The sequence below is a fragment of the Peromyscus leucopus genome, chromosome 4, assembly GCF_004664715.2.
Source record: "Peromyscus leucopus breed LL Stock chromosome 4, UCI_PerLeu_2.1, whole genome shotgun sequence".
Taxonomy (NCBI): Eukaryota; Metazoa; Chordata; class Mammalia; order Rodentia; family Cricetidae; genus Peromyscus; species Peromyscus leucopus.
The window spans coordinates 6,672,096-6,692,823 of NC_051066.1; the positions used below are offsets into that span (position 1 = coordinate 6,672,096).

The 20,728-nt window shown below is 51.6% G+C and overlaps 1 protein-coding gene across 1 annotated transcript in view; it reads right to left on the reverse strand.

Annotated features, from left to right (window-relative positions):
- Eng (endoglin) overlaps positions 1–20,482 on the reverse strand; it is a 36,075-nt gene extending 15,593 nt beyond the window's left edge. The window contains exons 1-2 of the mRNA XM_028884736.2: positions 20,045–20,482; positions 9,213–9,364 (exon numbers count right to left, since the gene is read on the reverse strand). Coding sequence (XP_028740569.1) covers positions 9,213–9,364; positions 20,045–20,111 — 219 coding nt within the window. The 5' untranslated portion in view covers positions 20,112–20,482. The remainder of the gene's footprint in view (positions 1–9,212; positions 9,365–20,044) is intronic.
- Between the last annotated feature and the right edge of the window lie 246 nt (positions 20,483–20,728).

The window sequence follows — 20,728 nt, forward strand, 5'->3', positions numbered from 1 at the left end:
CACTAACTACTGAGCCATCTCTCCAGGCCCCTTCTCTCCTTCTTATTAGTGTGTGGGGTGTATGCGCACATGCATGGACTCACTTGCCTGTGTGTGCACACGTAGAGGCCAGAGTTCAATTTGAGGTGTATTTCTCTCCCATTATCCATTTTAGTTTTTCAGGCAGATCTCTCTTGGCACTCGCAGTTTTGGTTAGACTGGTTGGCCAGCAAGTCCTGGAGACTCAGCTGTCCCTACTCCCCAGCACAGGGGTTACAGGGGTTACAGCCACATCTGGCTTTGGGGTAGGTGCGAGTGATCCAAACCGGGGCGCTCAGGCTTGTGCGGGTTGAGCCGTCTCCCAGCACGAGGCTAGCCTTTCCTCTTTTTTTTTTTTTTTTTTTTTTTTTTTTTGGTTTTTCGAGACAGGGTTTCTCTGCGTAGCTTTGCGCCTTTCCTGGAGCTCACTTGGTAGCCCAGGCTGGCCTCGAACTCACAGAGATCCGCCTGGCTCTGCCTCCCGAGTGCTGGGATTAAAGGCGTGCGCCGCCGCCGCCCGGCTAGCCTTTCCTCTTTAGTTAGATTGATTTATTTACTCTCTGTGTGTGTGTGTGTGTGTGTGTGTGAGTGTGTGTGCACATGTAGAGGTCAGAGGACACCTTTTGCAGTCTGTTTTCTCCTCCCACTCTGTGGGACTTGGGGCTCAAACTCAGGTCATCAAGCTTGGTGGCAAACGCCTTTATCCACTGAGCCCTCCTGAGAGCCTCTAGGTTATTATCCTAACGTAAGCATTCTCATAGTAGTTTATAGTAGAAAAGAGATACATTTCAAACGTGTGACTAAGAAGAATAAACAACCTGCAGTCTGAGGAAGCAAACCCAGTCTGCATGCTGCCGTTTAGCTGTGTCTCCAGTCCACGTTAACGTTTACTAATGGGTTTAAAATTTGACTCCAACTGGGCAGTGGTGGCGCATGCCTTTAATCCCAGCACTCGGGAAGCAGAGGCAAGCGGATCTCTGTGAGTTCGAGGCCAGTCTGGTCTACAGAGCGAGTTCCAGGACAGCCAGGACAGTTACACAGAGAAACCCTGTCTCAAAAAACCAAAAAACAAACAAACAAACATTCACCCTGATATCTGGCTCTGGGTTTCTTATTAAAAGACCATCTATGATTTGAACAATAATGTAATCCTGGCTGGTATGGACAGTAGACTAGGCTGGCCTTGAATTCACAGAGATCTACCCACCTCTGCCTCCCGTATGTATGTATGTATGTATATATATATATATGTAGATATATATATATAGTGTGTGTGTGTGTGTGTGCGCGCGCGCGAGAGAGAGAGAGAGAGAGAGAGAGAGAGAGAGAGAGAGAGAGAGAGAGAGTGAGAGAGAGAGAGAGAGAGAAGAAAGAAAGAACCAAGGACATTTACTAGAGGGAAGCACATGACCACCCTGGTGTTGGTCCCGGCCTACTCACCCTGACTGCTATATACCGTTAGCTCAAACAACGCAGGGTAGTTACACAATTATGTGTCTGTGTTTCCTTTTGAGGCAGGGGCTCTCACTGAACCTGTACCTTGTCATTTCAGCTAGACCACACACTTTGAATCAGTGGATTTCATCTCAGTAAAACTGCATGCCTGTAATGTGCCACGGTCCAGTTGAATTCATGCTACACTCTGTGCTGAACACATAGCATATGCAGGCTGACCAAAGCAGGCACAGGTATTCTCCCAGCTTACAGATGTGGAAGCAGAGGACCCAGGACAGAAGGCCCTCAGAGAGACTGTGGAATCAACAGCCTCAGGCACATCAGCCTAGGTTTGAGTGCAGCCCACAGCCCTTGACCACCCAGGAGCAACCCGAGAGTGTCCTTTTCTGTCCTCTTCTACCCCGTCCAGCCCCATCCACGCTCCTCGGGAGGGGAGATTTCAAGATATACACACAGCAAATAGATGGGCCAATAGTATGGCAGACTATACGAGAGACATGTGCATACGATGCCATCCCTGCGAGATGCCTGAGGGCTGCAGCCGCTGGAAAGTGCCCTGGGCATCAACCCTGCAGCTGCTTGATGATAGCCCTCAGTGCCTCCCTTTTCTCATCTGTGAAATGGGAGCAGGAAAGGGCTGGAAGCCAAGGTCAGGAGGGGCTCTGGATAAAGGAAGTAAAGAAAAGGAAGCAGAGGTCAGAGCATGGGCATGTTGTGGGGGGGACCAGAGGTCAAGAGGCTGGGACTTTGGGATGCTTGTGACAAATCTCAGCAAATCGTCCAGAATTCATAAAGTAAACCTGCCACTCTGGAGTCCCCAGGACCTTCCCTACAGAGGGCTGGGGTGGGGTGGCTAAGAGAAACTGAGCCCCAAAACAGGACAGTCACCAGCCAGGGTCACAGTGAGCACTGTGGGAACATGGGAAGGCTGAAAAGCAGGCCTCCCAGGGGCTCCGTGCTCCCGGACCTAGCTGATGACTATAGTTACCAGAAGAACTCGGCCAGGGTTTCCACAGTAAACAGGTCCCTTCCCTCCGCCCTGACTCACAGTGGTGGCCATTAGCACGCACGCTGACTTCCCGATTTCATCCCCTGAGAGGTAAAGAAAGGGCCTGCCCGCCCGCAGCCCGGGCTGCCCATTTCCAGGATGGGCTCCGCTCCTGGGCATCTGGAGGCCCAGCCAGGATGACATATGTGCCAGCTACTTGCCCCCAGGCCTGCCAGCATGAGCCTACTCCATTCTCTCCCTGAGTGGGTGGGTGGGAGACCAACTGCTATTTTTGTTCCAGCCGTCCCTCAGATGCCATTGTTAGCCCAGTGGTTGGTGTCGGGAAAGGGGGATTTCGGTGAAGAGGCCCTGAGTACTAGTAGCCACTTATAGAAGGCCGTTTCCAGCAATTCTTCTAGGAGCGGAGCCTTGGGTCTGCCTGTAGCCCCCACCCACCCAGGGCCAGCCCAGAGGAGGCCCTGGGTCTGCCCTGCAGACTCAGACAGTGCGTACAGGAAGAGTGGCCGGGTAAAGAGTTCAGAGCCAGATAAACCTGACTTCAAACGTGGGCTCTGTGGCTCTGGACAGTCACTCTTCCTCTTTGGGCCTCAGTTTCCTAGTCTGGAGGATGGGCTAGACAATGTACCCACTCACGTACTTGTAAGGATGCAGCGTGTGTGCGTGCGTGCATGTGTGACTGGGCCTCATAGCAGGCTGTGTGGTACCCAGCTCAATGGACTCACCCCCTACCCCCGGACACATCAGTAGATTCTATTACCCCAGGTGGGATTCTCCATTTTTATTTTAAGAGTTAGGGCCTTACCCTGAACTCAAGTGATTCTCCTGCCTCAGTTACCCGAGGAATTGGGAAACAGGAATGTGATACTATGCTTGGTCCAAATTGCCTCGAACTTAACATCCTCTTGCTTCTGCCTTTGAGTATTTGAGTACTGGGGTTATAGGTATGTGCTATCATGCCTGCCTCCTGAAAGAAATGTTTTCAATTTGTGTGTGTGTGTGTGTGTGTGTGTGTGTCAGGAGGAGTCAGATGCCCTGGAGCTGGAGTCATGTGTGGCTGTGAGCCACCTAACATGGATGCTGGGAACCAAACTGGCATCCTCTACAAGCGCAGGAGGTGCTCTTGATAGCTGAGCCATCTCTCCAGCCCTATTCTGATTTTTTTTTTCTTTTTTTGAGACAGGGTCTCTCTCTCTATATGTAGTCTTGACTAGCCAGGCTGACCTTGAACTCAAAGATCCGCCTGCCTCTGCCTCTCCAGTGCTGGGACTGAAGGTGTGCGCCACTACATCTAGTCTCTTTTTTTTTTTTTTTTTTTTTCTAGACAGGTTTTTTCTGGATAGCTCTGGCTGTCCTGAAACTCACTCTGTAGACCAGGCTGGCCTTGAATTCACAGAGATCTTCCTGCCTTCTGCCTTCTAAGTGCTGGGATCAAAGGCATGGGCCATCACTCCCAGCTCTGAAAATATTTTTAAAGAAATTGTGTTTGAGCTAGGTACAGTGGCACATGCCTGTAATCCTGGCACTTGGAAGGCACAAGAACCACCCCAAGTTCGACAGCACAGACTAATGGGCTGGATGAAAAACAAGAACTAGCTATATGCTGTCTCAAGGAGCACACTTAACCAGCAAAGATGCCCAAAGCTTCACATCGAAGCCCAGAAAACAGCCAAGCAGACGGAAGCCAGTCCTGACACCTGACGAAGAACACCTCAGACCAAGACAGCTGGAGGAGGTAAGAAAGGACGATACAGTTTTGTTAGTGGTGGTTTTGTTTTTGTTTGTTTCAAGACAGGCTCTCACCCTGTAGCTCTGGCTGTCCCTGACCTGCTCATCATCTGCGAGGCCCGGGACAAGGACACAAAGGCAGCTCAGTCCCAGGGCCCTGCTCTGATAGAAGAACAGGGGCGCTCATGTGTCCAGATGGGGGAAGCCCCACCCAGAAACCCCAACTCTGTCTTGTACCTCCCCCAGAGCCGGCTCTGCCATTCTTCAGGTACAGAAGAACTCACATCAGGCCAGCAAGGTCCTTTTTTGGAGGCTATAACGAGAGTCACTCCCCTGCAGCCTACAGAAGAGGCTCAGAGACAATTGAGCAGGAGGCTCAGGGGACCTGGGTACACTGGGCAGGATCTGCAGCTCGAGAGAGGGACTCCAGGTACATTGTTCAGCACTGCAGGTTTCCCACGGTGGAGCAGGGTTGCCACAGGACAGGGGCTGCTCACTGCGGGCCACCCTGCCTTCCGTAGCCCCTCACACTCTCCCATGACAGTCTGCTGGCTCGCTTTCTGCCTCAGCAGCTTGTCTGCTCCCTCTGCCTAGGCATGAGTCAGAGCCTGGCTGGCTCCAATCTTTAGGAAGGGGCTCCCTGAGTTTGCCCAGGAGGGGAGCAAGTCAGCAGCCAACCACTCTTGGCTGTCCAGGTCTGGGACAGCAGAGCAGTGTAGTCAGCCTGATGGGAATCGCTGAGACACCAGGCCTGTTCCTGTCTTGAAGGTCAGGATGTGACCTTAGGTCCCTCCCGGAATCCAGGCTCCGGCCTGTCCTTTGGGGACCCAGTGAGATAACCCCTGCTCAGCAGCCCCGGGTTTGTCTACAGACTTCCTCAACACACACACACACACACACACACACACCAGACGGACAGACAGAGACAGAGACACACACCCCAATTGCCACTTCCCTGGGGTTCTTGGCTGCAATTACTCATCTGCAGCCCACGCACAGGAAACATGAGGGTTCTGAGGCCGTGTGGGGATGGACGGGAAAGCCATCTCTCTGTGCCAGGGACCGACAAAGGAGGCCAAAGGTCAGCAGAGGCAGTACCACCCCCACCAGGTCTGTCAGTCAGGCCTATGGCCTTTAGGTCTTTGCATGTGCCCTGTTCTCTGTCTCATGCGCTCGGCTCCTCTTTCTAGCTGGACATAGTTCTATCTTTTCTCTTTCTTTTTTACTTTTTTTTTTTTTTGAGACAATGTCTTCGTGTAGCTCAGGCTGGCCTCAAACTCTCTCTATAGGCTAGGATGACCTTGAACTTAAAAACAACTATTTTTAATTATGTGTATGTGTCTGTATGTGGGTGCCCATGGAGGCCAGGAGAGGGTGTTGGATCCTCTGGAGCTGGAGTTAGAGGCAGTTGTGAGCTGCCTGCTGTGGGTGTTGGGAACAGAACTTGGGTTTTCTGAAAGAGCAGCAAGTGCTCTGAACTGCTGAGTCCGCACCTCTCCTGCCCTTGAACTTCTCACCCTCCTGCATCTGCCTCTGGAGTGCGGTGCTCCTGCCCTTGTTTGTGAGACGCTGGGGATCAGAGCCAGGCCTCACACATGACAGACAAGCACTATAACAACTGAGCTCCGGGTCTGGCTCCCAAATCCCTTTCTTTCCACAATCAGTGGCCAATCCTGACACCCACAGCCTCTCACCCTCCCCACATCACTAATTCCATCACCCAATTACAGGAATCCTGCGCCTGTGAGTGGCTCAGTTTTGTTTTCTGTCTGTATCATTGACCATAGGCTGGGCACATAGCAAGCGCCTGGGCAGCGTTGGTGGTGAGGGACTGTTGTGTGGACCTTGTTCTTAGAAAGTAAGTCCCAGGCAAGTCACAGGCTTCCCGGTGGTCACAGCACCAAGACTGAACAGAGTCACAGACACACACTATTCTTGAGACTAGGAAGCCAGGAACTAACGGCTCTGCAGGCCTCTTCTTCTCCAGAGGGTCCAAACTCATGTGAGGTTCAAAAAATGACTGGAAGATGCTGGAAACTGGGTCACACTCAGGTATTTACAGGTGAGAAGTGGAGCCCAGAAAAAAGTAATAATAGCCGGACGGTAGTGGTGCACGCCTTTAATCCCAGCACTCGGGAGGCAGAGGCCAGCCTGGTCTACAGAGCGAGATCTAGGACAGGCACCAAAACTACACAGAAAAACCCTGTCTGGAAAAAACAGAGAGAGAGAAGTAATAATACTAACAACAAAACTTACAGCTGCCAGCTCTGGAGCTTTCACCCTGGGCAGGTTCTGTGCTTTGCCTGCATTACCCACTGGAGTCTCAGTAACCGGCGAGGTAGGAATGATTATCGTATCATGTTTCCGTGGGAAGAAAAGGGTTCGGACAGGTTGCCAACAAAGCGATGCCGCCCGCCATGAAGTTAGCCAAAGTTCAAGTGAGAAGTGACTGGCTCCAGAATCTATTCTTTCTTCTTGGTTTGTCTTCTGAGCAAACTCTCACTGTTGCCCAGCATGACCCGAAACTTGCAGTCCAAACCATCCTCCTGCCTCAGCTTCCTGAGTAGTTGGGATTTCTGTCACGTGCTACAATGTGGGATTAGAAGCTGTGTTCCTAAACTCTGTATCATGGTCACACTTGAATGCATTCATAACACGAACATGCATTCATTTATGGAACATATTAATTATTCGGAATAGGCCAAGCCGGGGACTAGATAGTACAGTTTCATTCTTGGGCGCACCTCTGAACCCAAGGAAAATACGAGGGGAGCATCCCATGCACTGTTGGAGGTGCAGGCGGATGACAGATGCGGGGTTGGACCCTGGCTCTCTCCACCATCCACTGAATGCACATCCTTCAGAGTTCTGGTGCTGGAAGCCCGGCCTGCCGGGTCAGAGGTCACATGATCTACGGACCAGTTCTCTGGAAGGGGCAGAGGGCTACAGGGAGACTCTGTTGCCACCAACTCTAGAATCCTTGGACTGTGTCATGAGTTACTGTGGCACCCCACCACAGCCTTAAAATCCCCTCAATGGATGTCATCGCTCATAGATAAAAACCGAGCTCCTTGTTCCTAGGTGGACTGCGAGGCCCGCCAACCACATGCAGAATCTGAGCAGACACTCTCTCCCCTGCTGTGCCCACTGCCTACCCCACTTGGGAGGTCCTGGCTAGTCTGTGTTGCCACTTCCTCCAGGAAGCCCTCCCTGCCTAAGCCTTTAGCAGTTGAGGTACCCTGCCCTGTGGCCTGCGCCTCCTCAGTCCTGGCTAGAGCATGTGTGTCCCAGAGATCTGGCTATTTGGCTGGGACCTTCCTCTGCCTGGCTCTGCTGTCAGGGGACCCCAATCACCCAGAAGAGGTACAAGGCCCAGACCTCAGAACAAACAAAACGAACCTGCAGGAAGCTCCTTATTTTTCTATATCATTACCAAACTTGAAAAACAATTACAATGCTTGTGGCAGCCACATAAAATGTATTTGGTGCTATCTGTACCTCGGGGTTATCAAAGCCCACAGTCCTTGTGGCAGGCAGGGCCCCCGATATTGGTGGTCTGGGCACCTTCTTATCATTGCACAAATGCTAGCCGACTCAACAGTTTTAGGGGCAGGCTGGTCACAAATTTACCCCAGGCTCCTAATTCATTCTCACGGCCTTAGTCCACATCAGCTAGTGTGGGCTGCGTCCCAGACGGCCGATGACACCCGTAGTTGCTTCTGAGGTCCCTAGGATTCTGGTGTAAACTCTGTCTTTAGGTTCATGTTTTAGTTCTCAAGGCCAGATTCAGTTTCCTCCTCCAAAAACTGAGAATAGTAATAGACTATGATGAGCCCTTGAGAAGATACACTACACACACTCACACACATACACACACACACACACACACACATACACAACACCACACACATCCCACACACATACACCACACACCACATACAACCCACACATATACACCACATACACATACACACCACATACACATCCCCCCCACATCCCAGACACATACACCACATACACACACACACTCCCCCCCCCACATATACCACACACACACACCACACTACATATATATATATATATATATATATATATATATATATATATATATATATATATATGGTGGCTAGGGATGTAGAGCGTTTGGTAGGGTGTTTGCCTGGCAGGCATGAGGCCCTGAGTCTCAGATGTGCTGACATGTGTCTATAGCCCCAGTGCTTTGGAGGTGGAGGCAGGAGGATCAGTTCAGAGACATCCTTAGCTATATAACAAGTCTGAGGCCAGCAAAAACCCAACAACCAACCAAACAAACAAAATGCTAGCTCCTGGCAGACCGTAGGCGAGAGCCCGGCACCTAGCACGCAGTAAGCATTTGACAAGCGGGTTACACATCTGGACAGCTGCAGCTGGCTTTGCTGGTCTGGGATCTCAGAGGATGCTTTGTGGGGTCACAGATGTTTGATGTGAGGGAGTCTGGAATTCAACTCTTTCTCCAAAGTCCAGGTTAGAGTGGAGTCATGTCCTCCCATGTCATTAGAGGTGTCTGGGCACAAGCCCCCGGTTCACACTGACTCGCTTACCTGGCTCCTTTCTACCTGGCTCCTTTTTTAAAAATTGTTTTTTTTTTTAACATTTATTTATGGTGTGTGTGTGTGTGTGTGTGTGTGTGTGTGTGTGTGTGTGTGTGCAGGAGAAGTCAGAGAAAAACTCGAGGGAGTCTGTTCTTTACTTCTATTGTGTAGGTTCAGAGAATTGAACTCAGGTCATCACACTTGGTGGCCAGCACCCTCACCTGGTGAGCCGCTTCACTGGCCCTCCAGCAGGGCCTTGCCAGCTTTCATCCCTGCTCCCAGAAGGCCGCTCCCAGGAGATGTCACATCAGCCTCATGCTGAGGCCCCAGTGAAGTCCCAGCCTCCGCCCCAGCACCAGCCGAGGGAAGGTATCCTTCACACGATGCCTCGGCTTCTGTGGGTTCCCATGGACGTACTCGCCAGGGGTACTCACCTTGGGAAAAGTCAGGAAGAGAACGTGGACTTCAAGAGTGGCGTTGGCAACCCGAGCTGTGCAGCCCTCGGAGACCTGGCTGGTGGTGAATGTCACCTCACCCCTTGTGGGGTCCACAGGCTGTAGATTACAATAGACCCTTTCTGCAAGACCTGCGGGAAAACACAGCGGGAAAGTGGGTCGGGGAGAAGGTGGTGGGGCGGGAATGCAGATCAGTGGTAGAATGTTTGCCCAGCATTGGCAAGGCCCTGGGTTCAATTCCCAGCCCTAGGAGGAAAAATGCCAAGTACATTCTTACTCTTTTAAAAAATTATTGTTGTTATTATTATTATTTGGAATTTGATGTAGCCCAGTCTGGCTTTAAATTTGTCATATAGGCAGGGATGGTCTTGACCTCCTGATCCTCCTGCCTCCACTTCCCAAATGCTGAATTACAGGTGTGCAACATCACGCCTGGGTACGATTACATTCACTTTTTGTTTGTCTGGGTTTCTTTTGTTGTTGTTGCTGTTGTTTTTCAAGACAGGCTTCTCTGTGTAATAGTTCTGGCTGTCCTGGAACTCGCTTTGTAGACCAGGCTGGCCTCGAACTCACAGAGATCTGCTTGTCTCTGCCTCCCAAGTGCTGGGATTAAAGGCACATGCCACCACTGCCTGGCATCACATTGACTTTTTGAACATTTCCTACACACTTGGTGTGAGGTCAGAAATCAAGTTGCCATGACATCTTCATAGCTACCCCACACGGTAGATATCATGCCATACATTCCACAGATGGAGAAACTGAGGCTCAGCCAGAGAAAGTCTCTACCAGGGTCATAGTGTTACTATATAATGTAGGAAGAAAGAAGTCAGGATACTAATCAAGTCTGAATTTCAGACAAACATGAATCATTTTTCAAGGTATAATTTTTAATATATAATTATATACTTATACTACAAAAACATTCATTGTTTATCTGAAATTTAAATTTAAATTCAAATGTAACTTTTTACAGGGGAGGTGGTATATGTTTATTTTATGTTCTTTTTTTTTTTTTGAGATGAGGTCTCACTATTTAGTTCTGGCTGGCCTAGAACTCACTATGCAGACCAGGCTGGCTTCAAACTCACCGAGGTCAACCGTCTCTGCCTCCTCAATGCTGAGATTAAAGGTGTGCACCAAGGTGCCCAGCTCTCCACTGTTTTTGTTTGCTGTGTTAGGTGACCCCGGGCGGCAGGACACCTAAGGTCAGTTCAATCCAAAGGAAGAAGGGGGATAAGGTAGGGAGCCTGCTCCCCTCTCTGACCTCAAGGTGTGGGTCCCTGAGAGACTGCCTCTGTGGAGGGAGTTTCCTGCCTCCCGAGCAGCCCAGGTTGGGAGGCGGTGATGGAGCAGGCTCACAGCCTGCGGCGGGGCGGCCCGGAAACACGGGTCCCAGGGGAGAGCAGTGGAATTTCGCCCTGACCCAGCAGAAGAGGAAGAGGAAATGAGGCCCCTACACCTCGTCCTAAGGAATGTGCTGAGGGGGAAGGGGGGCTGCGGAGGAGGGACAGAGAAGGGGAGACTGTTTGGAAGTTTGTGTCTCCATCTTGTCGTGCTCACTTCCTGTTTTCTTGGAGATCAAAGATGGGCGCGGAGGGCCAGGCTTCACGTCCCGCTGACGCCAGGGCTGGGGATGGGGGCAGGCTGGCTCTTCCCGAACCCCAGGCGCCTGCGGCCCGACGGGCCTCTTCCACCTTTGTGGCTAGCGTGTTAGGCCCAAAGCCACCGGGGTCGGAGAAGGCGGGTAGATGGCTGCCCCGCATCCTGTCAACACTGCCCCTCATCTCCATCTTGGGGAGAGAACTGGGACAGGTACCGGTATCTGCCGGAGGAGCCCAGACCTTATCAGCTGTTGCCTAGTCCTGTCTGCAATATACTAGGGACATCAGTGTGTTTGGAAGATGCTGTTTTTGTTCAAAGCAAGTTCCTGGGAGCCGGGCCCGACATCTGACTCTGACTAGCTATGGCTTTGGGGAGTGATTTCAGCACTGGGGGCTTTAGTGACCTGGTCTGTTCAGCGGCAATGAGAGAGGAGGCCACGCAGCCCTGCAGGTTGCTGGAACGCGTTGTAGACAGGGCGTAGGGTGGTCTCTCTGTAGTTTTCTTGCCTGCATTTGCTGTGGATGTTGACCGTGTAAGGGCTGGGGTGAAGTAGGAGGGCAGGGCAGTCAACAGAGGTTTCCCTCACCCCACTAGACTTAAGGGTTGGTACCCTCTCGCATCGTCAACTTCCCTTCTGATCCACCCCCACTCCAGCCCGTTCTTAAGCATAGGCTGCTTGGCTGCCCCTACCTAGATGGGAGACGGCACCCTGAAGGTCAGGATACTTAGGTCAAGGTCTTACAGACATATGCCTGGCCTCTGGGTCTCTGACTCCTCTCCCCACATGACCCAGGATCTGGCCTACAGATCTCTGGACTTTCCCGCCCCCCTCCCCAGACTTCCAGGAACCCCAGTTCCTCTGGCACTGCCGGGCTGCCTGGGGCCGCCTCCTCCATGCCGTCAGCCAGCGCCAGCAGGAGAGGCCACAGGCCTGGCCATTATATAATGATCAGATAACAGGCCAGCCTGGGAGATCAGATAAGAGGCCCATTTATTTTGGGGCCTTTTCGAATGCTGGTTGCCCCCACCCCACAGACGAGAATGGGGAGACAGCGGGGACTGTGACGCCCGAGCCTGTCTCCAGCAGCCCAAGGCGGGCCCAGGCCAGCTGAAAACAATCCCCTGGCACCAAGGGAAATGCCGGGGCCTCCCGGGAACTGTTGGAGGAGGCGCCGCCGGGGGCCCAGAAGTCACCCTTGGAGAACTGGGTGACCCTGGCCTCCTGAGTGAGAGTCTGGAGCATCCTCACACTTCCCTTCTTCACCTACAAGCCACAGAGCCTCACGCAGCGGCCCCCATTCCACCCCCGGTAGCTCTTTGAGGCCATAAATAAGTCGCTCTGGATCCAGATGGCCTGGTCACCCCTGAGCCTCATCCTGAGCTTGCAGAGACCTACATGCTGGGCCTCTGTTTCCTCATTTGCGGGTGCAGTGCCGATCACAGAAGCTTCTTCACGCTCTCTGTCTGGGGGCTTTGTGTGATTAGATTCCTTGGGTCCTTACAGCAGACCTTAGAGGTAGCCGGGTGGTTCTAATGCCCATTTTACAGGTAGTTAGGGAGGCTGAAGAATTTCTCTAGGAGACTCAGCGGCAGGGCCCGGCATGTTCTTCGTGTGTCCGTGGGAGACAGTCAGTTCTGATGCGTCAAGTACTTGGTACCCACAGGTGCTGTGCATATCTGTGACACCGAGGAAGCTGCTTTCTAACAAAAGTCTTCTTCAGTCACCTCAACCCACCCAGCCACCCTCTGCTCCTTTCAGAGTCCAATGCTAGCCTCATAGATGTCCCCATTGAGTCAGGCCATGGGCAAGACACAGCTCCCCTTGTATGTCTTTCCATCGTTTCCCAACAGCCACAGGGTCAAATTCACACACCGCAGCCCAAAGTGGGGTCAACAGACAAAGAGGTTGACAAATGCTAAAGGTTCCCCCCTAATCACAACCACCGTCCAGGCTCCGTTTCGTGCCTCGGCATTGTGATCTGTACAATGGGACAGTGCGAACCCTACGCCACCCTCAGAGTTGGTGTGCATTCAGGCTGTCACACTCACTGTGCTAAGCCACCTGCTGATGAATGGAGGCTGCCCAGGAACTGCTTTGGTGGCCCAGTCTTCCCAGTCACTGAGGTAAACATTCTCTCCAAAAGCACCTTGCTTCTTGCCTTTGCCTTTCCTCAGACCAGTGCTCCACCTTTGACATTCATTTATTTTAGTATTATGTACATAAGCATGCACCATGTGCATGCAGTGCCCAGAGAGGCCAGAAAGGGGCGTCAGATCCCCTGGAACTGGAGTTACGGTATGCTACCATGTGGCTACAGGGAACCAAATCTGGGTCCTCTACAAGAATAGCAAGTGCTGGTAACTGCTAAGCCATCTGTCTACTCCCAGTGGCCATCTTTTATTGACTACCTGACCAATTTGTATTCAGCTTTCAGAACTATTGTTAGCCTCTTCTTGAAACAGGTGCCTCCTAGTCAGGCAGTGGTGGCGCACACCTTTAATCCCAGCACTCGGGAGGCAGAAGCAGGAGGATCTCTGTGAGTTCCAGGCCGGCCTGGTCTACAGAGTGAGTTTCAGGACAGCCAGGGCTACACAGAGAAACCCTGTCTCGAGAAAGGGAAGGACCTCCTTTCTTAGGCTCATCAGGACCTGACATCCCAGAGTCACAGGTGCTCAGGTGTGGACTTGGTTGCGTTTGTCTGTCTGTTTTGACAAGTTTGGGCTGTTTTGTTTCTAGTTTATATATGGGTATAAGTGTGTGAGGTGTACATATGAGGTGTGCAAGTGTGCTTGAGCGTGTACGTGTGTGAAGCCAGTTAAACCCCGGTTGCTCCTCAGCGGCCATACTCTCCTGAGACACGGTCTTTCCCTGGACGGGAGCTCTCTGAGCAGACAACAGCTGACTAGCCGGTGAAGCCCAGGGCTCCTCCTGCCTCCTCATTAGTCCTGGGACTGCACGTGCCCAGAACCACACCTGGCTGTTTATTATTATTATTATTATTATTATTATTATTATTATTGTTGTTGTTGTTGTTGTATGAGTTCTGGGCATTGAGCTCAGACCCTCAATGCTTGCATAGCAAACATTTTACTAGCTGAGCAATCTCTGAGCCTTTTTTTTTTTTAATTTTAAGACAAGGTCTCATTCTGCTGTAACTTAGGCTGGCCTCAGTCTCACAGAGATGTCCCCTGTAGTCTCTGCCTCCTGAGTGATGGGATTAGAGGTGTGTGTCACCATGGCTGACCTGGGTTGTTGATTTTTTTAAGATGTATTTTTTTAATATTCTTTCTTTTTTAAAAAAATGATGTATTTATTTTTAATTTATGTGCGTTGGTATTTTGCCTGCATGTATATCTGTGTGAGAGTGTTGGATCCCCTGGAGATGGAGTTACAGGCAATTGTGAGCTGTCATGTGGGTGCTGGGAATTGAACACAGGTCCTCCAGAAGAACAGCCAGTGCTCTCAATCCCTGAGCCATCTCTCCAGCCCTGAGATGTATTTATTTTTATCTGTATGAATGTTTTATGTGTATGTGTATTTATGTGTGTGTACCACATCTGTGCCTGCTGCTCTCAGAGGTCAGAAGGAGTTAGATGCCCTAGAACTGGATTTACAGACAGTTGTGAGGCACCATGTGGGTGCTGGGAATAGAACCTGGGTCCCCTGAAAAACAAGCGCTCTTCAACCTCTGGTTTTCTCTTTTTAGGATTCGTTTAAGAGTGTGTGTGTGTGTGTGTGTGTGTGTGTGTGTGTATGTGTGTGTGTGTGTGTGTGTGTGTGTGTGTGTACAGGTGCCTGAAGAAGCCAGAAGAGGGCACTGGGTCCCCTAGAGCTGGAGAAAAAGGCACCTATGAGCTCTGTGACATCGGTTCTGGGAACCCAACCCAGTGCTCTTAGCCCCTGAGCCATCTCTCCGGTCCTGGGTTGGTAGTTTTTTGAGACGGGGGTTTCCTACAGCTCAGGCTGGCCTAGGACTCACTGTGTGTCTGGAACTTATCCTGGATTCTGCTTCTCTGGTCTCCCACACCCGGCTGCAGCTGTTAACTTCTAACCGTCTGCACTCCCAGAGGACAGCACACGGACAGCCTGGTTCACCATGCCCTGGCATTCCTCTGGGCTCGGGTGGGCCGGAACACACATTTGTGCAGAAGTTTTGAGGTTAATCCCTAACTTGCTGCTTCCCTTCTACTGTTCTGGGACTCAGTTTCCCTCTGGGGTTTGAGAGACACCCTGAGGTTCTCTCTGGGATAAATGTAAGAAGGTGGGACACTGTCAGCAGAGGCAGGGTCCCAGGGTCATATCTAAGAGGGAAGGCCATCGCAGGGCCAGGACAAGGGGCCAAGTCCCTGAAATGAGGGGATCAAGCTACAGGAAGATGCTGGTCGCTCCCTTGAGGTAGCTCATAGAAAGAACTGTTCCAAGTTTGGGGTCCCGGCTCTGCACTCTAGCCTGTGTTCCTTACTCTTATCTCCTAGACCCTGCCTGGTCTTCTCACCGGTAACAAAGGGATGGCCTTGAGCAGTGCCATGCTGGTACACAGCACACTCCCAGTAAATGTCAGCTCACACGCTCGGCACCCCACTTATGCACCGGTGGAGTGAAGTGCATGAGGGCCCCCAACCTGCAGGACTGCTGCCCCAAAGCCTGATCTGGAGGCAGAGGTGGGGCCCCAAACTAGGCACCCGTCTTTCTAAGTCTCCCACACCTGGTCACCAGAGAGTGCGGAGATGAAGCTGAGACGGAGAGGACCTGTCACTGAGAACTGGACATCCTCATCTGTACACCAGCCTGACACCCCAAGGACACAAGACAGGCGATCCCCTCCCTCTCACCCAGATCTGCCTGCGGCCCTGGAGCTCATGGAGCAGGCCTGTCCTCCAAGGCCCCAGCACTGGCCCACATGTGACACGGAGCAAGGCCTCTGTCCCTCTGTCTCTCTGACTGAGGTGAGAGAGAATCTTTGTTTTTCTTTTAACATTTAAGATTTATTACTTATGTGTATGTGTGTGTGCTTATGAGTTTATGTACACTACATGCATGTGTTCATGTGGCCATGGATGCCAGCACAGGATTCCCTGGAACCGGAGTTCAGGTGGTTGTGATGTGAGTAAACTGGGTGTGGAGGGAGAATTTTAGTGGCCCTGTCTCCATAGGTCCCAGGGAGCCACTGTCCTGGCTAACGCAGTTCTTGTCCATCCCCCTTCCCTTCTGAGAGGTTCTGGAATGTGGCTTCAAGGTCATGGGTAGTTGTGTCTCTGCCCTGTGTCACCAGCCAGCCCCTCCTGCAGCGTCCCAGATCCCCACCCAGGTGGTCAGCAGCATGGAGGCTCCAGGTCATACTCTGCTCCAGCCTCAGGCAAATGACCACCTACAGTCTAGGGACACCACTCAACCACAGAGGAGGCTCAGGCCACAAGTGCCAGAAGCTTCCAAGTGAAATAAACCAAAATACAGAGAAAGGTAGCTGCCCCAAACTGGAACAAAACAAGACACCACTTAAATATTCAACAAGAGACTCACTGTTCAAACGATGGCGCAGGCATGGGACAGAATATTCCAGAACTGCAAACAACCGTTATAGAGTCTAAGTGACATGAAAATAATATGGCACTTAAGAAGGGTCCACAAGACTCTCACACGTTCATCTGAAGGATCAAAATTACCTTGCCCAGAAGGCAGTTATAGCTGCTAATAGTCCTGGGAGGGTTTTTTGTTTTTGTTTTCGTTTTTTTCAGTACTGAGGATTGAACCTGAAATATTCTAGAAAAATGCTCTGCCACTGAGTGACATTCCAGCCTTAATCAGTGAGTGTGAGTGTGTGAGTGTGAGTGTCCGTCCGTCCGTCCGTCCGTCCACCATAGCATGTAAAGGTCAGAGGACAACACATGGCTCTCTCCACCATGTGGATTCTGGGGGTCAAACTCAGGTTGCCAGCCTTGGCAGCAGGCCTTTATCCGCTGAGTGGTCTTGTCAGCCCATTCACCTAAGATTTTAAAATTATTTCCCCCACTCTCCCTCTCCCCGACTCCATTCCCTTCCTCTCTCTCTTTGTTCTCTAGAGACAGGTCCTCATTTAGTCCAGCTTGGCCTGGAGCTTGATATGAGCTCAAATTTCTGATCCTGCCTCTGTCTCCTGAGTGCTGGTGTTACAGGTATGTCCACTGTGATTCCCCTCTCCCCCCTCCCCTCTCTTCCCTCCCCTCTCCCCCTCCCCTCTCTCCCCTTCCCCTTTGTTCTCTTTGCAGAGCCTTAGACCGCCTGCTAAGCATGGCTGTGCCACAGAGCTATATCCCAGTACCCCTCACTCATCTGTTTTCTTTGAGGAGCAAACTCATGGTTAAGTGGCCCCTGTTTTGTTTTGTTTTGTTTAGTTTTGTGTTTTCAAGCTGCTCTTTAAGAATCTCCACCCACATGCATGTTCTTTAAAGCGATTCCAGGGCTGGAGAGGTGGCTCAGTGGTTAAGAGCACTTGTTGCTCTTCTAGAGGAAGCATTCCTGGCACCGACCTGGAGGCTCACAACTGTCTGTACCTCCCTGGGCACACAGATATACACACAAGTAAAACAATTATACCCAAAAAATAACGAAACAAGTAAATCCAGGAAGAAGAATTTGTCTTAGGAAGCCCTCTGGAGAAAATCCCACGCTGGAAAACAGTCACACTGAGTGTACATCCTTCCAGAATTTTCTCTGTGCAAACCTCAGCATCACTGTTTTATTAGCAGAAATGGATTGCTGTTTAGGGTCCTAACTGTATGTTCTATACATCTGTGTCTAGCAAATGGATCCACTGGTTTTGTGGTTGCTGCTGGACAGCATTCTGTGACATCCTGACTTCTTCAATGAGACCCCTATTGAGGGACGTTTGGGTGGAATCTGGTTGTTGGGGTTTATTACAGGTGCTCACAGGCCACACATCCTTACAGAGGTGACAAGTAACTCTCTAGGGTTGACTTTTTAAAAAATATATTTATTTAACTTTATTTTGTGTGCATGGTGTGAAGGTGTCAGATCCCCTGGAACTGGAGTTACAGACAATTGTGAGCTGCCATGTGGGTGCTGGGAATTGAACCCAGGTCCTCTGGAAGAGCAGCCAGTGCTCTTAAGCACCAAGCCATCTCTCCAGCCCCAACTTTTTCTTTTAAGACCGAATATTACTATGTAGCCCAGGCTGGCCTTGAACTCACTATGTATCTAAGCTGGCCAGGAACTCAGTGGACACCACAGCCTCAGCCTTCCAAGTGCTGAGATTACAATTGTATGTCACCACACCCAGCTCAGGCTGACTTTTGAAATAGAGGTGTGAGAGTAAAAAGTTATACACAAGTTGTAACTTTAGAAAATTCTACTGAGTTGTGCCCCAGAAGACTGGGACCAATTTTGCCCCTCCATCCTGAGGGGATGTATACAAATGGCTACCACCCCATCCACTGAGTTCTGTGTGCTAGGCAGCCAGGGCTACGTAGTGAGACCTTTTCTCAAGAAACAAAATAAAAGTAAGTTGTGTGTGTGTGTGTATAAATGTGTGTGATTTTTTTTTAACTCAGGACCTTCCATATGGCAGCCAAGAGCGCTACCGCAGAGCTACATGCCCAGGAAATAACCATCAGAACTCACTACTTCCTAACTATTTTACTCACTTTACATCGTCCACAGTCCAGTGGCTCCCAACCTCCCTGATGCTGACACTTTAATACTTCATGTCGTGGTGACCCCCCAACCACAATGTTATTTCATTGCTACTTCATAACTGTACTTTTACTACTGTTATGAATCATAATGTAAATATCAGATAGACAGGGTATCTGAAATGCGACCCCTATGGGCTCGAGACCCACAGGTTGAGAACTGCTGCTCTACCCCCTTTGAGGGTGTCTGTGCCTCGGGTCTGTAGGGGAGAGAGGCGATTGCCGTGTGCCACTGAATTCTAGTTTCCAAATAAAAACTGAGGGTTAGTGGATTGAAATCAGTCCTGAGAGAATATTCGTACCACTGTCATCAGCCTACCTAAAGTCTGGAAAGTTACCTAGACTCTGACACCTCACCTTCCACGCTACAAGTCAGACCCTAAAGGTCTTGCATATCTCCCCAAGCCCAGAGGAAGAGCACTTGGAGTCCTGACCCAGGCTGGGGTCAGGCTCTGTTATAGTAGGTGGACTTGGAGGGTCAGAGCCTCCATTTTCTCTTCTGGGAAATGGGGTAATCGTGGCAGCCATCTTGCAGGGTCACATGTCAGAGTAAGGATTCTGGGGCCACAGGCATAGAGTCAAATCCCTGCAAAGTCACTCAGTGCCTCTAGACTCAACTTCCGGTTGACCAACGAGGTGGTGACAGATTTCCCATCCATTACAGACTGTAAGATGCAGGGGTGGCCCCATCTCCTCCTCCCCACACTCCTGCCGCCTGGCGGCCCATTCCAATCCTTGGACAAGCCCCTGAATCTGCAGGTGGGCAGGTAGCTGTCTACAGGTAGGGGTGACGGAGGAGCAGGCCCTACTGAGACCGACCGTGAGTGAGACTGGGGTCCGGGGTCCTCACCACCCCTCCTGAGGTCACTTTTAATTGTCAGCCTGGCTGAGAAGACCCACAGAACCCTACATGAGCCTGTGTCCTTCTTGAGAAGGGGAACAGAGGCGGGGCAGAGCATGTGGCCTTTGTGGGTTCAGTGGGGTTCCGGGAGTTGGGCAAAGCCCGGGAAAAGTGGGAAGACTTGAAGCTGGTAACTCTTTGGACAAATGATGTCACCATAAGCCTTTACTACAGCACCCCTACCCCCGCCACCCGCGGCTCAGAGGTCTCGAAGTCATCCCCCAAGATGACACCAGGAATTAAGAAGGTCAAAGTTGGATCCAGAGCCTGATTTTCTCCCGTGCCCCCTCCTGAACTTCCTCAAATGGGAAGCTCAGAGAAGGGAAGGAGGACTCCCAGCAATGCACAGCATTCTGGCTCCTGGCCTTCTTGATCGCTGAACCAGCAGGTGCCAGGGCTAAAGTGAACAGCTTATCCCGCCAGACTTAACGCTTAAGTCTGGCGTCCTGTGAAATCTTTCAGTCCCAGAGTTGAAGTAGTTGGTGATCCCATTCCTGTATCCTACCACCCTGGAGGTGGCTTTACCAGCTGTGAGCTCAGGACACAGGATTAAGACCTGGAACACCCAGGGCCTGGTCTGGGCTGTGTCCCCAACCACGGGGCGCTGGGCACTTACTTGTGGGCACGAAGCTGTAGATGGCCAGCAGCAGGGTAAAGGCCAGAGGGAGCATGCCACGGTCCATGCTGTCCACCCGGGAGTCTCTGCGCTGGGCCTTATCCGGTGTCCAGAGGCAGGGCTGCGGGTGGGCGCCGGGGCCGGCGTGGGTTCGCACGGGGACCCGAAGGGAGCAGGCGGCCGGAGCGACCACGTCCCTGCTCCAGCCTTCTGAGGTGGCGGCTGAGAAGTCAGGAGAAGTGAGCTGGAGACTCACAGCAGGGCAGGGGTCTCTAGCTGACTGGATGGTGGGAAAGAGACACTGGGCTCTTTTGAACAGCAGCCCGCAGCGGTCCTGGCCTGGGGACGGGACGCAGAGGGAGGTAGGGGTCTGACCGTCCTCGGCAGGGAGCTCAGCTCATCCAGCCCGGCCCAGAGAGGCAGGAAATGCGCTTCCTTAGAGAAGGGGCCGGGCCAGGCTGTCTGCCAGGCGCGTAGAGGAAGTGCCACTGGCTTTGTGGCTGGGTGGGGGGCCCTGGGGTGGGGGAGGCAGGGTGATGGGAGGGCCCAGTGGGCAGACCTCCCCCCATGCACCTCACCCCCCATCTACCCTTGCCAAGGCTTGCCGGTGAGGGCACATCTGGGAACCTGACAGGGGTCAAGTTCTGGATGAAACCCCAGTAACTCAGGTTCCTTCTACAGATG